We start from the raw sequence: 17772 nt of genomic DNA, 5'->3' as shown, positions 1-17772 counted from the left end.
AGTTTAATTTTATATTCACTTTTTTTCTTTTTTCTTTTTTTTGGAAACAGGGTCTCGCTCTGTTGACCAGGCTGGAGTATAGTGGCGTGATCTTGGCTCATTGCAACCTCTGCTTTCCAGGCTCAAGCATTTCTCATGCCTCAGCCTCCCAAGTAGCTGGGACTGCAGGCACCTGCCGCCACATCTGACTAATTTTTGTGTTTTTAGTAGAGATGTGGTTTTGCCATGTTGGCCAGGCTGGTCTTGAACTCCTGGCCTCAAGTGATCCACCTGCCTTGGCCTCCCAGAATGCTGGGATTACAGGTTACAGCCACCAACATCTGGCCCATTTTTTACTTTTGGAGATAAGGTCTTGCTGTGTTGCCCAGGCCGGAGTGCAGTGGTGTGATCATTGCTCATTGTAGCCTCAACTTCCTGGGCTTAGGCAATCCTCCCACCTCAGCCTCCTGAGTAGCTGGGACCACAGATATGTGCCACCATGCCTGGCTAATTTTTGAAAAAAATTTTTTGTAGACTGGGGGTCTCACAGTGTTGTCACACTGTTCTCAAACTCCTGGGCTCAAGCAGTCCTCCCTTCTTGGCCTCCCAAAGTGGTAGGATTACAGGCTTGAGCCACTGTGCCCAGCCTGAATTTTATTTTAGATTCAGAGGGTTCATGTGCAGGTTTGTTACATTGATATATTGTATAATGCTGGGGTTTGGGCTGTATTGAACCCATCACCCAAATAGTGAACATTGTACCCAATAGGTAGGTTTTCAACCCTTGCACCCTTCCCTCTCCTCCCGCTTTTGTAGTTCCTAGTGTCTGTTTCCATCTTTATGTTGTGTGTACCTATTGTTTAGCTCCCACTTATAAATTAGAATATTTAGTATTTGACTTTATGTTTCTGTGTTAATTCACTTAGAATAATGGCCTCCAGCTGCATCCATGTTGTTGCGGTGGACATGATTTCATTCTTTTTTATGGCTGCACAGTATTCTATGGTGTGTATATGTACCACATTTTCTTTACCCAATCCACTGTTGATGGGCACCTAGGCTGATTCCATGAGTTTGCTAATGTGAATAGTGCTGGAATAAACCTGTAAGTGCAGATCTTTTTCACAGAATGATTTCCTTTGGGTAGATACCCAGTAGTGAGATTGCTGGGTTGAATGGTAGTTCTAGTTTTAGTTGTTTGAGAAATTTTCATATTGCTTTCCACAGGGGTTGCATTTCCTTTTCTCTGCAGCCTTGCCAACATCTGTTGTTTTTTGACTTTTTGATAATAACCATTCTGACTGGTGTGAGGTGATATCTCATTATGGTTTTGATTTACAACTCTCTGGTGATTAGTGATGTTGAGCATTTTTTCATGTTTGTTGGCTGCTTTGTCTTAAGAAGTGTCTGTTCATGTCCTTTGCCCACTTTTTAATGGAGTTGTTTTTTTCTTGTTAAATTCCTTATAGATTCTGGATATTAGTCCTTTGTCAGATATGTAGTTTGCACATATTTTCTCCCATTCTGTAAGATGTCTGTTTACTCTGTTGATAGTTTCTTTTGCTGTGCAAATGCTCTGTAGTTTAATTAAGTCCCAATTGCCAATTTGTTTTTGTTACATTTGTTTTTGAGTACTTAGTCATAAATTCCTTGCCTTAGCCAATGTCCAGAAGAGATTTTTCTAGGGTTTCTTCTAGGATTTTTGTACTTTGTCTTACATTTAAGTCTTTAATCCATCTTGAGTTAATTTTTATATATGGTGAGAGGTAGGGGTCCAATTTCATTCTTCTACATACGGCCAGCCAGTTTTCCCAGCACCATTTATTGAATAGGGTGTCCTTTTTCCATTGTTCATTTTTTTGGTCATCTTTGTTAAAGATCAGATAACTGTAGGTGTATAGCTTTATTTCTGAGTTCTCTTTTCTGTTCCATTAGTCTATGTGTCTGTTTGTTTACCAGTACCGTGATGTTTTGGTTACTGTAACCTTATAGTATAGTTTGAAGTCAAGTAATGTAATGCCTCCAGCCTTGTTTTTTTTTTTTTTTTCCTTAGGATTGCTTTGGGCCCTTTTTTTTTGCTTCCATATGAATTTTAGAACTGCTTTCTCTAATTCTGTGAAAAATGACATTGGTAATTTGATAGGAATTGCATTGAATCTGTAAGTTACTTTGGGACAGTGTGGCAATTTTAACAATATCGATTCTTCCAATCCATGAGCATGGAATGCTTATCCATTTGTTTATGTCATCTATAATTTCATTCTGCAATGTTTTGTAGTTCATGTGGAGATGAACTCAAGGAGATAACCTCCTTGGTTAGCTGTGTTCCTAGGTACTTTATTTTTGGGGGGCCATTGTAGCAGGACTGTATCCTTGATTTTGTTCTCAGCTTGAATTATTGGTGTGTAGAAATGCTACTGATTTTTGCACGTTAATTTTTGTATCCTGAAACTTTACTGAAGTCATTTATCAGGTCTTTTGGAGGGATTGTTAGGGTTTTTTTAGGTTTAGAATCATATCGTGAGTGAACAGAGATAATTTGACTTCCTCTTTTTCTATTTAGATGCCTTTTGTTTCTTTTTATTGCCCGATTGCTCTGGGTAGGACTTTCAGTACTATGTTGAATAGAGGTGGTGAGAGTGGGCATCCTTGTCTTGTTCTTAGGGGGGATGCTTCCAGCTTTTGCCTATTTAGTATGATACTGGCTGTGGGTTTGTCATAGATGGCTCTTATTATTTTGAGAGGTATGTTCCTTCATTGCCTAGTTTGTTGAGGATTTTTATCATGAAGAGATATTGGACTTTGTCAAATGCTTTTTCCACATGTATTGAGATGATCATATGGTTTTTGTTTTTAATTCTGTTTATGTGCTAAAACTATTCCCCAAAATCAAGGAGAAAGGATTTCTTCTTAACACATTCTATGAAACCAGTATCATCTTGATAACAAAATCTGGCAAGGCCACAACAACAACAAAAAAAGAAAACTGTAGACCAATATTCCTGATGAACGTAGACACAAAAATCCTCAACAAAATCCAATCAAACTGAATCCAGCAGCACATCAAAAAGATAATTCATCACTGTCAAGTGGGGTTTATTCTCTTGGATGTTACGCTAATGTCACTGGGAAACCTCTGGAATATCAGAAGCAACAAAGCAAATAGGATATGCTTCACAGGGTAAATCCAATCACTGTGGCTCCTCAGTGGAGAACTGCTGTACACAGGGCTGAGTACAGCCATGAGACCTATTGGCCTTTTGAGGCTTTAGGCTCAAAAACAGATCACAGAATCAGTTATGTTAAACCTGGGAACCCCATGTCTTTTATTTTACAGGTTTCTTTCAGGTATTTTCAGCAATCGTAAAACCAATTTGACAAAGATCACAAATTTTGTTCATATATATAGAAAAAGGAAAAAAAAAAAAAAGAACAATTTCTCTTTGGAATTATTTGTATTGTCCTAAGTGATACTTGTTTGAAAAAGAAAGCAAGTGGAAGGTTTGTGGTTTTATCCTAGATACTGATTTGAAATATGTTTATTAGTTGAGACCAGCAGCCCTAGGCCACTTTGAAGCAATAAGCTCTACAATCACAGACAATGATATCTAAGTTTAGAAAGCAATGTTTTGAATGTTACATTGATAGAATCAAAGATAATAAGTGAAGGCAACAATTACAAGAAATAATCAGGAAAGTTTGGAACTGTATTTGATTTTACTGGTTTGCCTTCTTTTGCTTTTAATTTAATTTAAATTTTTTTTTTTTTTTTTTTTTTTTAATAAATAGAGATGGGGTCTTGCTATGTTAACCAGGCTTGTCTTAAACTCCTGGCCTAAAGTGATCCTCCCATCTCGGCCTCCCAAAGTGCTAGGATTACAGGCATGAGCCACTGCATCTGGACTATTTTTATTTTTATTTTTTGAGACAGTCTCTCTCTGTTTAATACAGTGATGCGATCATGGCTCACTGCAATCTCTGCTTCCCCAGCTCAAGCAATTCTTGTGCCTCAGCCACCCAAGTATCTGGGATTACAGGTGTGCGCCACCACACCTGGATAATTTTTGTATTCTTAGTAGAGATGGGTTTCACCCTGTTGGCCAGGCTGATCTTGAACTCCTGGCCTGAAATGATCCTCCCACCTTGGCCTCCCAAATTGCTAGGATTACAGGTGTGAGCCATTGTGTCCAGCTAGCTGCCTTTTTTAAAAAAGTAAAATTGTTAGTGACTTTTAGGACAGTGATACATAGTCATTGTGGAAAACAGCAAATACTGACCAAACTAAAAAAGTAGGTAAGTATCTCAATGTACTGTTCAGGGACATCCACTGTTAAATTTTTGAGGTATTTAGGTATATATGTGTTAGAATATTTGGTTATTTATTTATCATACTGTAGAAAGGTTTTATAATCTATTTTTAGTGCTGTTGTGAACATATTTTCACATCATGAAATGCTCATAATCTTATTTTTATGGAGATGTGCAATCTATAGTTACACCATAGTTTTTAAAAACCGGATGCTTAATAAAATCTAATTTTTATTCAGATTTCTATTGTTATTTCTTAATCTGTTTGAAGAAATACTGTAAAGAAATCCATCCATAGCTACATTTTTCTTTATATTATTTTGTGTTTGTGACTACTCCCCAAGTATTATTGTGTAGTCAAAGAACACAAAATTGTAAGGCTTCTGCTGTTTTGCCAGTCCCCCCAGAAAGATTGTACTCCCAGTAGCAGTCTATGAGATTGCCAATTTCTCTACATCCTTGTCAGCTTTGGTATCATTGTTCTTTTAAAAATTAATTTTTGAAATTTGGTACGTGAAAAATTAATATCTCAATGCTTTCATTTCATAGTTGATATTTAGTAAGGTAGAATACGTTTGCTGTTTGTGATTTGTGTGTACAGTATATGAATTGCTTATTCATACCCTTTTTCTACTTTTAATTGGGTTTATATTTTTCTTACTGCTTTTAAGGAAATACTTATGTAGCAATGATAATTCATTGTCAATCATAAAAGCTGTATATTTTTCCAAGTTCTGCGTTTTTCTTTTAATTTATAAAACGTCTACGTATTTTGTTTATATAGCCAAGTCTGTTCGTCTGTATCATATTTTCCCCATATAGAGGTTGCATAAATTCTCTCATATTTTTCCTTCTGCATTTTGGTTATATTTTTTTGCATTTAAATGTTTGGCTTATTTATTTACATATCTACACATAGGCATCTTTTTTTTTTTTTTCTTTTTTGTCGTTTAGAAAGAAAGTCGCGCTGTATCCCTACTGACTTCTCCAGCTGCTGGTATAAAAACAGTTGATCCTCTGCCTTTGCGGGAAGATTCTGAAGACAATATCCCCAGATTTACTGAGGCAACTCTTCCAGTTTCAAAAATTCCAGAATACCCAACAAATCCCCCTGGACAGTCGCCTTCTCCACCGCATATTCCATCCTACTGGCATCCCTCTCGTCGAATTCAGGGCTCTCTTAGAGATCCAGAGTTTCAGCACAATGGTAATTATTTTGGTTTCAATTTTTTGTCTTTTAAAATAAAATGTTATACTGATAGGTACAAAGGCTAAGAATGCACTTTATATTAATAAATCAGTTATTTAGTATTTTTGGTTAATGTATTAATAAGATTTCTTTAAAAAGGAAAAATCCCTCTTTGGGACCAATTGTGCTGCACCTAAGTTCACTTTTTGCTGTTGTATATGCGTGAGATATCTCTCAAGTTCTTATTCATACACAGAGGGAATCCACTAGATAGATGCCAGTAGCACCTCTTCTCTGGATGTGACAACCAAAAATGTCTCCAGACATTGCCAAATGTTGCCTGGGTGTAGAATTCACGGTCAGAAATGACTTTCCTTCAGTTTTAGTAGGCATTGCTCAGCTCTTTTCTAGCTGTCATCGTTAATGTTAAGAAGTCAGATGCTGCTTTTATTCCAGATCTTCTATATGTGGTGTTTTCTTTCTGGCAGCTTTTGAGATCTTCTCTTCATATCTAATGTTCTGAAATTTTAGGATGTGCCTCTGAGAGAGTATTTTTTTAAAATCATTTTTCTGGTACTCCATAGACCTTTCAATCTGGAAAATTCTTACTTCTGGAACATTTTCTTGAATTATCAGTCAAAAATTTCCTCTCCTGGCCAGACACAGTGGCTAACATTTGTAATCCCAGCACTTTGGGAAGCCAAGGCAGGCGGATCACTTGAGGCCAGGAATTTGAGACCAGCCTGGGCCACATGATGAAACCCTGTCTCTACTACAAAAAAATTAGCTGGGTGTGATGGTGCATGCCTGTAATTCCAGCTCCTTGGGAGGCTGAGGCATGAGAATTGCTTAAGTCTGGGAGGCAAAAAAAAAAAAAATTCTTTCCTTTCTCTGTTTCCTCTTTCTAGGGCTCCTATTCAGATATTGGACATGATTTTATTTTTTATCTTACCTCTCCTATTTTCCATCTCTGTCTTTAAATTTGAAAGGTTATTAATTTTTATCTTCTATCTTTTCTGCTTTAAAAAATTTTTATTTCAATTGCTTTTGGGGTACAGGTAGTTTTGGTTACATGGATGTATTCTGTAGTGGTGAATTCTGGATTTTAATGGAACTGTTACTCAAGCAGTGTACACTGTACCCAATATGTAGACTTTTATCCCTCCCCCCACCCCAAGTCCCCACAGTCTGTTATATCACTTTCTATGTCTTTGTGTCCTTATAGCTTAGCTCCCACTTATAAGTGAGAACATGCAGTATTTAGTTTTTCATTCCTGAGTTACTTCATTTAGAATAATGACCTCCACCTCCATCTTAATTGCTGCAAAAGACATTATTCCATTCCTTTTAATGGTGGATTAGTATTTCATGGTGTTTGTTCCTGTTTCTCTAGTTCCTTGAGGTGTGATACTAGGTTGTCAGTTTGTGCTCTTTCAGACTTTTTAAGGTAGGCATTTAATGCTATAAACTTTTCACTTAGCATTGCTTTTGCTGTATCCCAGAGATTTTGATAACTTGTGTCACTGTTATTCATTTCAAGAATTTTTGAATTTCCATCTTGATTTCATTGTTAACCCCCAAATCATTCAAGAGCAGATTATTTAATTTCCATGTATTTGTATAGTTTTGAGGGTTCCTTTTGGAGTTGATTTCTAGTTTCATTCCACTATGGTCTGAGAAGATAGTTGGTATGATTTTTCTTAAATTTATTGAGACTTGTTTTGTGGCCTGTCATGTGGTCTATTTTGGAAAATGTTCCATGTGAAACGATGAGAAGAATGTATATTCTACAATTGTTGGGTAGAATGTTTTGTAAATATCTGTTAAGTCCATTTGTTCTACACTATTGTTTAAGTCCATTGTTTCTTTGTTGACTTTCTGTCTTAATGATCTGTCTAGTGCTGTCAGTGGAGTATTGAAGTCCCTCTCTATTATTATGTTGCTGTCTACTTCATTTCTTAGGTCTAGTAGTAATTGTTTTATGAATGTGGGAACTTCAGTGTTAGTTGCATATAAATTTAGGACTGACTGTAATATCTTCTTATAGGATTGACCTTTTTATCGTTATATGATGACCTTTGTCTTTTTTTAGATAGTTGTTGCTTTAAAGTCTGTTTTGCCTGATATAAGACTCCTGCTTGCTTTTGGTTTCCATTTGCATGGAATATCTTTTCCTACCCCTTTACCTTGAGTTTATATGAATCTTTGTGCGTTAGATATTTGGTTTGTGGTTTTTAATCCATTCTGCCATTCCATATCTTTTAAGTGGAGCATTTAGGCCATTTACGTTCATGTTAATACTGAGATGTGAGGTACTGTTCTATTCACTATGTTAGTTGTTACTTAGATACTTTGTTTTTTCCGTTGTATTGTTTTATAGGCCCTGTGAGTTTTAAGCTTTCAGGAGGTTCTGTTTTGTTGCATGTCAAGCTTTTGTTTCAAAATTTAGAACTCCTGCTTAGCATTTCTTGTAGTGCTGGTCTGGTAGTGACAAATTCCTCAGCATTTGTTTGTCTGAAAAATACTTTATTTCTCCTTCATTTATGAAACTTAGTTTTGCTAAACTAACAAAATTCTTGACTGATAGGTATTCTGTTTAAGGAGGCTAAAGATAGGACCCCAATGCCTTCTGCCTTGTAAGGTTTCTGCTGAGAAGTCTGTTGTTAGTCTGATAGTTTTTCTTTTGTAAGTTGCCTGATGCTTTTTGCCTCACAACTGTTAGAATTCTTTCCTTCATGTTGACTTTAGATAACCTGATAAATATGTCCCCTTGGTGGTGATCTTTTTGCAGTGAAGTTCCTGAGAGTTCATTGAGCTTCTTGTATTTGGATATTTAAATCTCTAGCAAGACCAGGGAAGTTGTCCTCAATTATTCTCTCAAATGAATTTTCCAAACTTTTAGCCTTTTCTTCTCCCTCAGTATCACCATTTATTCTTAAGTTTGGTTGTTTACATAATCCCATATTTCTTGGAGACTTTGTTCATTTCATTTGATTCTTTTTTCTTTATTTTTGTTTGATTGGGTTAATTTGAAAGCCCTGTCTTTGAGCTCTGAAATTATTTTTTCTGCTTTTTTTCCCCCTTGGACCTGGCATGTAGCTATCTTCTACTTGTTCTAGTCTATTTTTGAAACTTTCCACTGCATTTTGTATTTCTCTAAGTGTGTTTTTTATTTTCAGATGTTCTGATTGGGTTTTCTTTATGATATCTCTCTGGAAAATTTTTCATTCATATCCTGACTTTTTAAAAATTTATTTATGTTGGTTTTCACCTTTCTCTGGTAGCTCCGTGGGTAGCTTAATAATCAGCCTTCTGAATTTGTTATCTGGTATTTCAAAGATTTCATCTTGGTTTGAATCAATTACTGGAGAGCGAGTGTGATCTTTTGAGGGTACTACAGAACCCTGTTTTGTCATATTACTAGAATTATTTTCTGGTTCCTTTTTTGGGTGCACTATTCTAATTGTCCTCAAATTTATTTTTTATTTGGCTATGTGTGTTTTTTAAAAAAATTTTTCCCCTCTTAAGAATGTGACTTTAATGATTATAATTTGTTATAGTTTAATTTGGTTCTTGGTGCTTTTACGGGTGAAGAGTCTTTATAAGTTCTTTGGTTATAGAGAGTCTTTGTATGATGGCTTCCTCAGATGCTGGTTGTAGTAGCTGTGTACTCAATGTGTGGGCAAGTTCACTGTCTCCTGTGGGGCTGGAATGGCAGAGATCTCTTGAAGCTTATCTCATTCCCCTGTGGTTTGTACTTCTTTATTTATTTAATTTTTCTCCAGTATTTTCTTTACTGAGTTGATAGTTCAGGCTTCAGGCCATTAGGGGAGGTGTCCCTGGGTAGGAACTTATTGTAGCTAAGGCAGGTGGGTGAATGCAATACCCACTGGTGGGCACAGGTCCCAGCCTTGACGAAGGTGGCTGGTGGAGCACTCAGATGCAAGGAGGTCTTATCAGGGTGAAGGGTGAGAGCCACCTCAGCTTCCCTGCCAGGCCAGCAGGAAAGCTATCCACCTCGTAGCCTCACTCATGTCCCAGTGTCCCAGCTATTCAGATCAGACAGGCACCTCTTTTTGTCTGTAGGAATGTTGATGTTCCAAGTGGATAGGAATTGTGACTCTGCCTCTCATGCAAACCTGCATCTGGGGAGTGCTTCTCCTATAGGCGAGCAGTCACCCTAAAGTGTTCCAGGAAGGCTGTCTATAGGCACACCCAATACCGAGTCCTGTGGGAGAAGCCCCAGCTGTGTCTGCAGTGGTGGGCAAGGGGAAAGAAGACCCCTTCTCCAAGACCCTTCATGAGCACTAAGGCTGCCTGACTGTTGGGGTGATGGGGTAGACTCCCTACTGAGCCTAGCAGTATAGTTGTGTCTCTGCTGAAAGAAACTTCCCACCAGTGGAAAGATCTGGAACTCCTGAGATTCCTTGGTTGTAGATAGGCTTAGGGTGCTGGCTTTCTTGCATGTTGGTTATAATAGTGGTGAACTTGTCATGTAGACAGATTCAGGACCACTGGTTAGCTAGGGTGTTGCAGGCAGTGGTGATAGCTGAGGTCAGGCCCTGGTTTTCTCCATTCTGGGCACAGCATTATTCTACCTAGAGATGGTATAATGGACTGTGTCAGTTGGCCTCTAAACAGGAGGTGCTGCTTGCGAAAGAGCACCAGCTGCAGTAGTAGCAGTGGTATTTGAGCTTGCCTTATGTTGCCCAGGGTAGGTATTCTGGCTTCTCACACCTGGGCAGGGTTATAAAACTCCCCAAAGTTTATGTCCTTTGTGTTAAGCTGTGGAGGGGTACAGCCAGGCAGGGGATGGGTTAACTGGGTCTGCTCTTTGACTCTCCACGTGCCATCTGTTAGTTTTTTAAAAAGATTTTTACTTTTTTTAATTTCTAAGAATTTTTTAAACATTGCATATTCCTTTTATACAGCATCCCATTCTTATTTCATGAATGGAATGTTTTGTCTCTTTGAAGAGGTAAATGATATATATAATGCTTGTTTTGACTATAGTACCCCTGCCCACAGTTGAACCTGGTATCCTTCAGTCAAAGTAGCTCTGGTAAACTTTTAGAGACGAATCTTCCATGTGTCTTTTGGGAAAGAGGGAACTACCCAGCTGTGCAAGTTTAAAGGAGGACCTAGCATATTAACTATTTTTGTAAAAGGATTTTTAGTCAGTTTCATAGTTCAGTCTTCCCTTCACTCCAACTTTCAGTGGTACTCAATACTCCTAAACGCAGAGCCATCGGGGAACAAGTTGGTTGTTTCTTGGTTTCACTCTTCTGCTGGCTTAAAATTCCACTTACTTGGGTATAGTTAGACATACACTCACTGCCCTTCCATTTGCTTTCCGTGTTCCAAAAAGTTTCTTGGTGTCTTATTTGCTCCCATTCTCTTTGTCCTATGAGTTTGTTGTTCTTGTAAATGTGTGTATTTAATTTACCATCTCTAATCAGAAGCCTACTACATTTCTTTTAAGTTAGAATAGATCAATATTATCATTGGAAAGAATATTAGGAAGTTATCCATAGTTTGTTTACATGCTTGCTAAGTGCATTATGAATTATGAATGGCCCTTTTATGGTAATTTCTTCAACCTTTACTCACATGTAGGTTTGAAAATTAATAAAATTTCTGACAGCCTACTTTTGCTAACAGTGTAGAATATAATTGAGATAAGCTGTTCAGTGGCTTTTGAAGGATAATTTCTTCTGCCTTTTTTTTTAAGTGGGAAAAGCAAGGATGAACAATTCGCAGTTACCTCAGCATGAAGCCTTTAATGATGAAGGTATTTCAATAGTCACATAACATAAAAGTTTGAGTTCTAGTCTGTGATACAGCTTATGAAGTACTTCCACAGATTTTTCCTTAGATCCTTGAAACCCTGTGCGGGGGAGGGGGTGAAATTACTCCCATTTACAAATGAATAAGCTGAGAGTAAACTGGTAAAATATTGTTCTAGGGCAAACATAATAAGAGATTGTGCCCAGCGTCACAGCTGAGGTCAGTGTTCTTTCTCTTTTTCCACCTTGTCTAGCTGGGGGCTCAGGAATTTGGCGTAGCATTACATCTATCTTTTAAAAAAATGCCTTGGGAGGCCGAGGCGGGTAGATCACGAGGTGAGGAGATCAAGACCATCCTGGCTAACATGGTGAAACCCTGTCTCTACCAAAAAATACAAAAAAATTAGCCGGGCGTGGTGGCGGGCGCCTGTAGTCCCAGCTACTTGGGAGGCTGAGGCAGGAGAATGGTGTGAACCCAGGAGGCGGAGCTTGCGTTGAGCCGAGATCGCGCCCTGCACTCCAGCCTGGGCGACAGAGCAAGACTCCATCTCAAAAAAAAAAAGCTTATATATTTTTGTCAATTTTCAATGGTCAAACAAATACATGATTAGAGAAAATTGACATTTTTCTTCTTTGTAGTTTTGTTTTGTTTTTTTTTTTGAGACAGAGTCTCGCTCTGTCGCCAGGCTGGAGTGCGTGGCGCGATCTCGGCTCACTCCGCCTCCCAGGTTCAAGCAATTCTCCTGCCTTAGCCTTCCCAAGTAGCTGGGATTACAGGCACCTGTCACCACACGCGGCTAATTTCTGTATTTTTACTAGAGATGGGATTTCACCATGTTGGCCAGGATGGTCTCAAACTCCTGACCTTGTGATCGCCTGCCTTGGCCTCCCAAAGTGCTGGGATTACAGACATGAGCCACCACGCTTGGCCTTTTGTAGTTTTTATTCTGACATTTATTTGCTTATAATAGTGGCAGGAGGAACTTGAATTCAATATGAATAATTGAATCACGATTTTAATTCTTCCTAAGTAGTATGGAATTATTGAACTTATAAATTTTGAATTGGAAGTAAATTTAAATTTCATACTCTGTATCATATATTAAAGACTTTGCGTTTAGCAGGTTTAGGACTTTTTGTTATAATTCATTGTGCTAGAAATCAAGTTGTATGTTTTGAAATGCAAATGTCTGGCAACTTTGAATCCAGTCCTGTTTTCTTTCTAATGGAAGAATAGTGTCTATATATAACCTTATAAAACTCTTGCTTACTCAGAATGAGGAATTTCAGTACTAATGAAGGGTAGCATATTAAAGTGAAACATTATTTCTACATTTAGTGAGATTATTTTAGAAATGTGATGTAAATACCATGTTAAAGTATGGCATTTTGTTTTTAAAAAGTTTAGAAAAACTTTTTGCTCTGAATAGCTGTGCTTTTTAAAGTAGGATAAAACGATATTATGATGAATTATTTTCAAGTAATACTGAAATCATAGGCCATGTGCTTTGTTAATGACAGGATTTCAGGAAGGAAAAAAATTTAACGTTAAATTTTAACATTAAAAGGTTTGATTTCTATTCATGATAAACCTGTAAAACTACTGTCAGGTATCATGAGAATATTAATATCTTACATTTCAGTAGATTGCTTTTTTTTTTCCTGACTGACTTGACATTGATACACAGTTTGATGCTTTTAGTTTTCTGTTATATAAAACATAATATTTATTTAATAGATATTTTTGACACTGAATATAATCTTGGGATTTTTTCATTGCAGATGAGGACAGATTGTCTGAGATTTCTGCTCGCTCTGCAGCTTCTAGTCTCCGGGCTTTTCAGACTCTGGCACGAGCTAAGAAAAGGAAGGAGGATTTCTGGGGTAAAACATAAACCTAGTTGAGTTGCCTTTATCTAAGGAAACATTGGCATAATTTTTCTTTATTGCTTACTGTGTTAAAACTTTTGAGTGTTTGAAATTTTTCCTAACATTTTCTAGTTTGAAATATTTAATTTCCAATAGAACGGTTTACTTGGAAATTTTTAACATAGGCTTATACAAATTTAACTTTTAATGAATTCTTTTTGCATCTATCCCAGAGTACAAAGACATAGATTATTGAATTCTTTACATGTTGTAACTTTTGTAATAGGTGTCATGGATAGATTTTTACCTATCCAGAGAATATTCTAAAAAGATAAACAAAGTGAAGTAAAAGTTAAGATCCCAGTGTGAAGTATGTATTTCCCTAAGATTTGATATATATATCTTTATAATTGATGATGTTGTAAAATGAATTTGTTGTTCCTTTAACCTTTGCTGTAGTGTTTCTTTTTATTTTAGTTCCTTCTATACGTGTTTGCAGTGTTAAGATAATTGTACTTTGAAAACACCAGCTGTATATATTTTTGTTATGTAACAAAGTTGGCTGAAAGATATGTATATTTTTGATCTTTGAGTGTATTCTATTTGTGTAAGGACTTTGGCTTACATTTGAATAATGTCTAGATTTTGAAAAGTTACCTGTATAATGGAGAATTAAAACTCGGTAGACATTTTGAAATAAAAATTGATCAAGTGTGTTTGGCTTCTCCAGAAAGTTATTACATGGAACAAATAATTATCTTTTAGAAGAATTCTACTCATAACAGGTTAATGAAAAGATACACTTGTTTTGCAGCTGTCAGAATGGAATGGAGCCAAGTCTATGATATTTTCACACAAATGCAGGACAGAGAATTTCCAAGGCAGACTCATTTACAGAAATTTAACACAAAACTTTTTTACTGTATTTCTTCACTCACAGGACATGTTCTGTTGTCATACTGTTTATCTTGCAAATCATGGTAAATTTAAGTTTCTAAAAATACGGATTTTACAACTACGTTACGTAAAATCTTTACATAATACATAGAAAGTACTGAAGCTAAAATATACAGAATATTCATGCTTATTGATTAGAAAACAAGTGAACAATCTGTTCTAAAGTGATAATTTGGTCAAAAGTGCATTTGCAAATCATTGGTGCACAATAAGTTTGTTAAAGATCCTACATTATCATGAGGTTTTAAAGAACTGTAGGTGTACAAATATTTGCCTATCGTCCACTGACCTTTAAACTAGTTTGTTCATTAAAGGCTACTAAGGCATTAAATATGAAAATAAAAGTTTGAAATTAGAGTATAACTGGACTTTAGAACACAAATTGGCTTCTATACATATGTGCACTGAGGCATGTTAATTGTAAAATAGGTTTGGAACTTATCTCTCTAGACAATAGATACATCATTGTCCTCTTCCTCAAAGGTTGATTAGTCTAGTTGGTTAGGACAGAGTTTTCAATGGCTGACCACTGATGTATGGTAAAGAAGTTCGAAATTAGAGCTAGCTTGCAGGGGATTTTACATAACTCAAGTCTATTTTATCTAAGCTATAGACGTAAAATCTGGGTACACCCATTAGAGTGATCAAACCACATGAACTTGATCTATCAGGTGTTAGATGGATTAGGATATAGTTCTCATGGGGACAAGGTCATGACCCCAGTCTCCATGCAACAATTTAGCTCTGCAGTTATTGATTGCTTCTGTTAAAAACCCTATTCAGTGGCCCAGGGGAGAGAACAGTGTTGAGGGCCCAGTAGAGTTTTATTGCTCACACTAAGGGCAACTCAGAAGACATGCATTTGAGTTGGTGAGTAGTCTTTGTTACATGATAACTGCCTCTTGAGATTTGCTAGTATTCAGGAGCTGGGATTGCTAATTCAAATTTTTATTAGTTTTATTAAGGCATACTTTATAATAAACTGCAATTGTTAAAAATTAGAGCTTAATGAGTTTGAATAGATGTACACATCTGTGAAACTAACACCACAATCATGATACATTATATTTCCATCACCCCAAAAGTTTCTTCATGTTCTTTTGCAGTCAGTCTGTCCTTCCACCCCTGGTCCCCAAGGCAACCAATAATCTGCTTTCCGTTGGTATAAATTAGTTTACAGGAATTTTATATAAATGGAGCCATCCTTTATGCCTGACTTTTATTCAGCATAGTATTTTTGAGAGTCATCCATGTTTTGGTGTGCATGTTGCCTCTTAATTTATTCACTTGCTGGTGGACTTTGGGGTTGTTTTCAGTTTGGGATTGTAATGAATAAAACTGCTATCAGTATTGGTGTGCAAATCTTTGTGTAGATATGTACTTTTATTTCTCTGCAGAATATCCAGGTAATTCAATTTTTATTCACCTTGAATATAACTGCTGCTTTGAGTATACAGTATATACCCAAATAAATATAAACTGGTAGCTTGAGCTTTTTGTCTAAATTAATCTCACAAGCCACACTGGGGAGCCAACCACAGAACTGCAATGGGAAGTTTTTCTAAAGTGCATACACCTACCTGCTCTTTTCCCTGCGCCTCCCGGTCTTCACCCCAGGTGTTGAGATTCTCAGTGTATCCATGTTTGAGAGCCCTTGTAAAAATGCACCAAAACACATACATGGGAGGTTTCGCACGTTAACTTCTGGTCTCATCTCTAGATCCCCATGGAATTCTGAACTTCAAGTTAACCCTTGAAGGATGGTTTTGACGATTAAGGATAAATAACATGAGAAATATGCTTGGTACATAGGAGGAAATGTTGCCAAGAGATTTAGTATAAATATCCTCATTTTACAGATGGGAAAACAGACTTAGCTGAAATAACTGGCCCAAGATCTCAAGGCTGGTGAATTAAATCTAGGTCTCCTTACTCGAAATCCACCCACACTAACTCCTTTGAAGTGTGTATGCTAAAATTGCAAGTCCCTCTGTGATTCAATTCTCTCTCTGGTTGATTCATTTGTGAGTTAATTTTCCACTTTGCCTTCTTGGAAGATAAATGTCTACCTTTTCTAGTCAGGAAAGAGAGTATGTGAGCATTGAATTTTTGTACAAATGGATTCAACCAGAGTGAAAGCAAATTAATATTCAAAACAAGCTTGTTCTTATGTAGAGCAGCGGTGAGGTTGGCTACTTAGGGAGCTCAAGGATGGATTATATATTTTTGTTATAATTGTGCATGCACATATCAGACATCCAGAAAATATCCTGACTTCTAGAAGTTACCAAAGGAACAAATAATGTAAAGTGGTAGATGATCCCAGAATTATTTCTGTTTGGTTTTGGAATATGTTTTTGGTACTTTTACATCTGATGGTGGTAGTCATGTTAGGGTGCTCAGAGCCCAGTCTGTCAGACCACCATCACTCAGTTTCCCAAGGTGATTCTGCTGACAGAGACTACTCCAGGCCAAACAACAGTCTGTGTCATTGGACTAGCTAGGGTTGTGCACCAATGGGTCTGGTCACACGGGGTCTCTGAGAAGCCAACTTGCCCCATGAGCTTAACTCATGGACTAAAAGCAGGCTACTGATCTCTTCAGCTCCGTGCTGATGAACTTTCTTGCTAATGTTGACTCTGCAATCTAACCATATGTGTCTTTCTACCATGGCAAGTGGAGGCACAGAAAGACCCAGCCCTTTGCTCTCAGGCTTAGAGCCAAGCTTCTTTAAATCCTATGTCATGTTTCATTCCCACCCTACAGCTCTCATACAGGAGGCAGCTCCCCATCCTGCGACTCCTGCCACGTGGCAGGTAAGAGCAAAGGAACAGTCATCTTAAAGATGGCATCCATTTCTCTTCTACGAAGTGCTCTACCTGCTAGTCTCCATCCGTGGTTTCATTCTGCCCTATATCCATATAAAGCATATCTGGAAATTGAGAAATGAGGACTTGGGGGACACTAAGCCACCTTTGGAAATCAGAGCATGAGGCCAACAGGTAGGGTAATGTTTGGAAAGTTTACACCAATTCAAACCACATAACGGACAATTTAGATAATGCTGGGAAATTGTTCAGTTTCTCCCCTTTACAGTCTACATGCCAGTATTATGCTGGAGCTGACTCATGGCCAATCATTAAATATTCAAGAACGTTGTGAGCAAGTTGTTAAAGTTATCACTAGTTTGAAATTGGCCATGGTGGGAGCATTTACACCACTGAAATCAACCGATGCCGTGAATTAGGGCTTCTCCCATTTACTGCGAGGTGGTTTACAAGCCCACCACTAGTTACTACCTTAGTCTCTTCTATTCTTTCCATATCACTTGCCTGACAGAGAAAACAATCTACTTCAGAAAAACAGCTCAAGATAAACGGCTTTAATATTTATTATACCACTTACACATTCCTTGGCTTATAAAAATGGTTTGGTTTAGTTTCTTTCCTTGGCTGAAGTCCATCTAGAAAATAAAAACGAGCCACAAATAACAATAGACTTACAGAGGGAGACTATGCAGAGACGGCCTAGGAATCTATATGTGTCATCTTCCAGACGATTCTCATAGGTAGTTTGGGAACAACTGGCTTTGGGGTTGTAGTAGCCTATGTTCTAATCCTAACTCCACCTTGAGCAAGCCAATTGAATTTTGAGCTTGTATTCCTCATCTTGCAGATGGGGATA

At 37.3% G+C, this 17772-nt stretch overlaps 1 protein-coding gene across 3 annotated transcripts in view; it reads left to right on the top strand.

The window, feature by feature from the left end:
- The window catches only part of MDM1 (Mdm1 nuclear protein), a 38392-nt gene extending 24547 nt beyond the window's left edge, over positions 1-13845 (top strand). For all 3 annotated transcript variants that reach the window (XM_025403475.1, XM_025403473.1, XM_025403472.1), the window contains 3 exons: positions 5242-5494; positions 11208-11267; positions 13045-13845. In XM_025403475.1, the coding sequence (XP_025259260.1) occupies positions 5242-5494; positions 11208-11267; positions 13045-13157 (426 nt within the window). In that variant the 3' untranslated portion in view covers positions 13158-13845. The remainder of the gene's footprint in view (positions 1-5241; positions 5495-11207; positions 11268-13044) is intronic.
- The last annotated feature ends 3927 nt before the right edge of the window (positions 13846-17772 follow it).

The sequence above is a fragment of the Theropithecus gelada genome, chromosome 11 (assembly GCF_003255815.1).
Source record: "Theropithecus gelada isolate Dixy chromosome 11, Tgel_1.0, whole genome shotgun sequence".
NCBI classification, from domain to species: Eukaryota; Metazoa; Chordata; class Mammalia; order Primates; family Cercopithecidae; genus Theropithecus; species Theropithecus gelada.
This window is presented reverse-complemented; position numbering and strand designations above follow the sequence as displayed.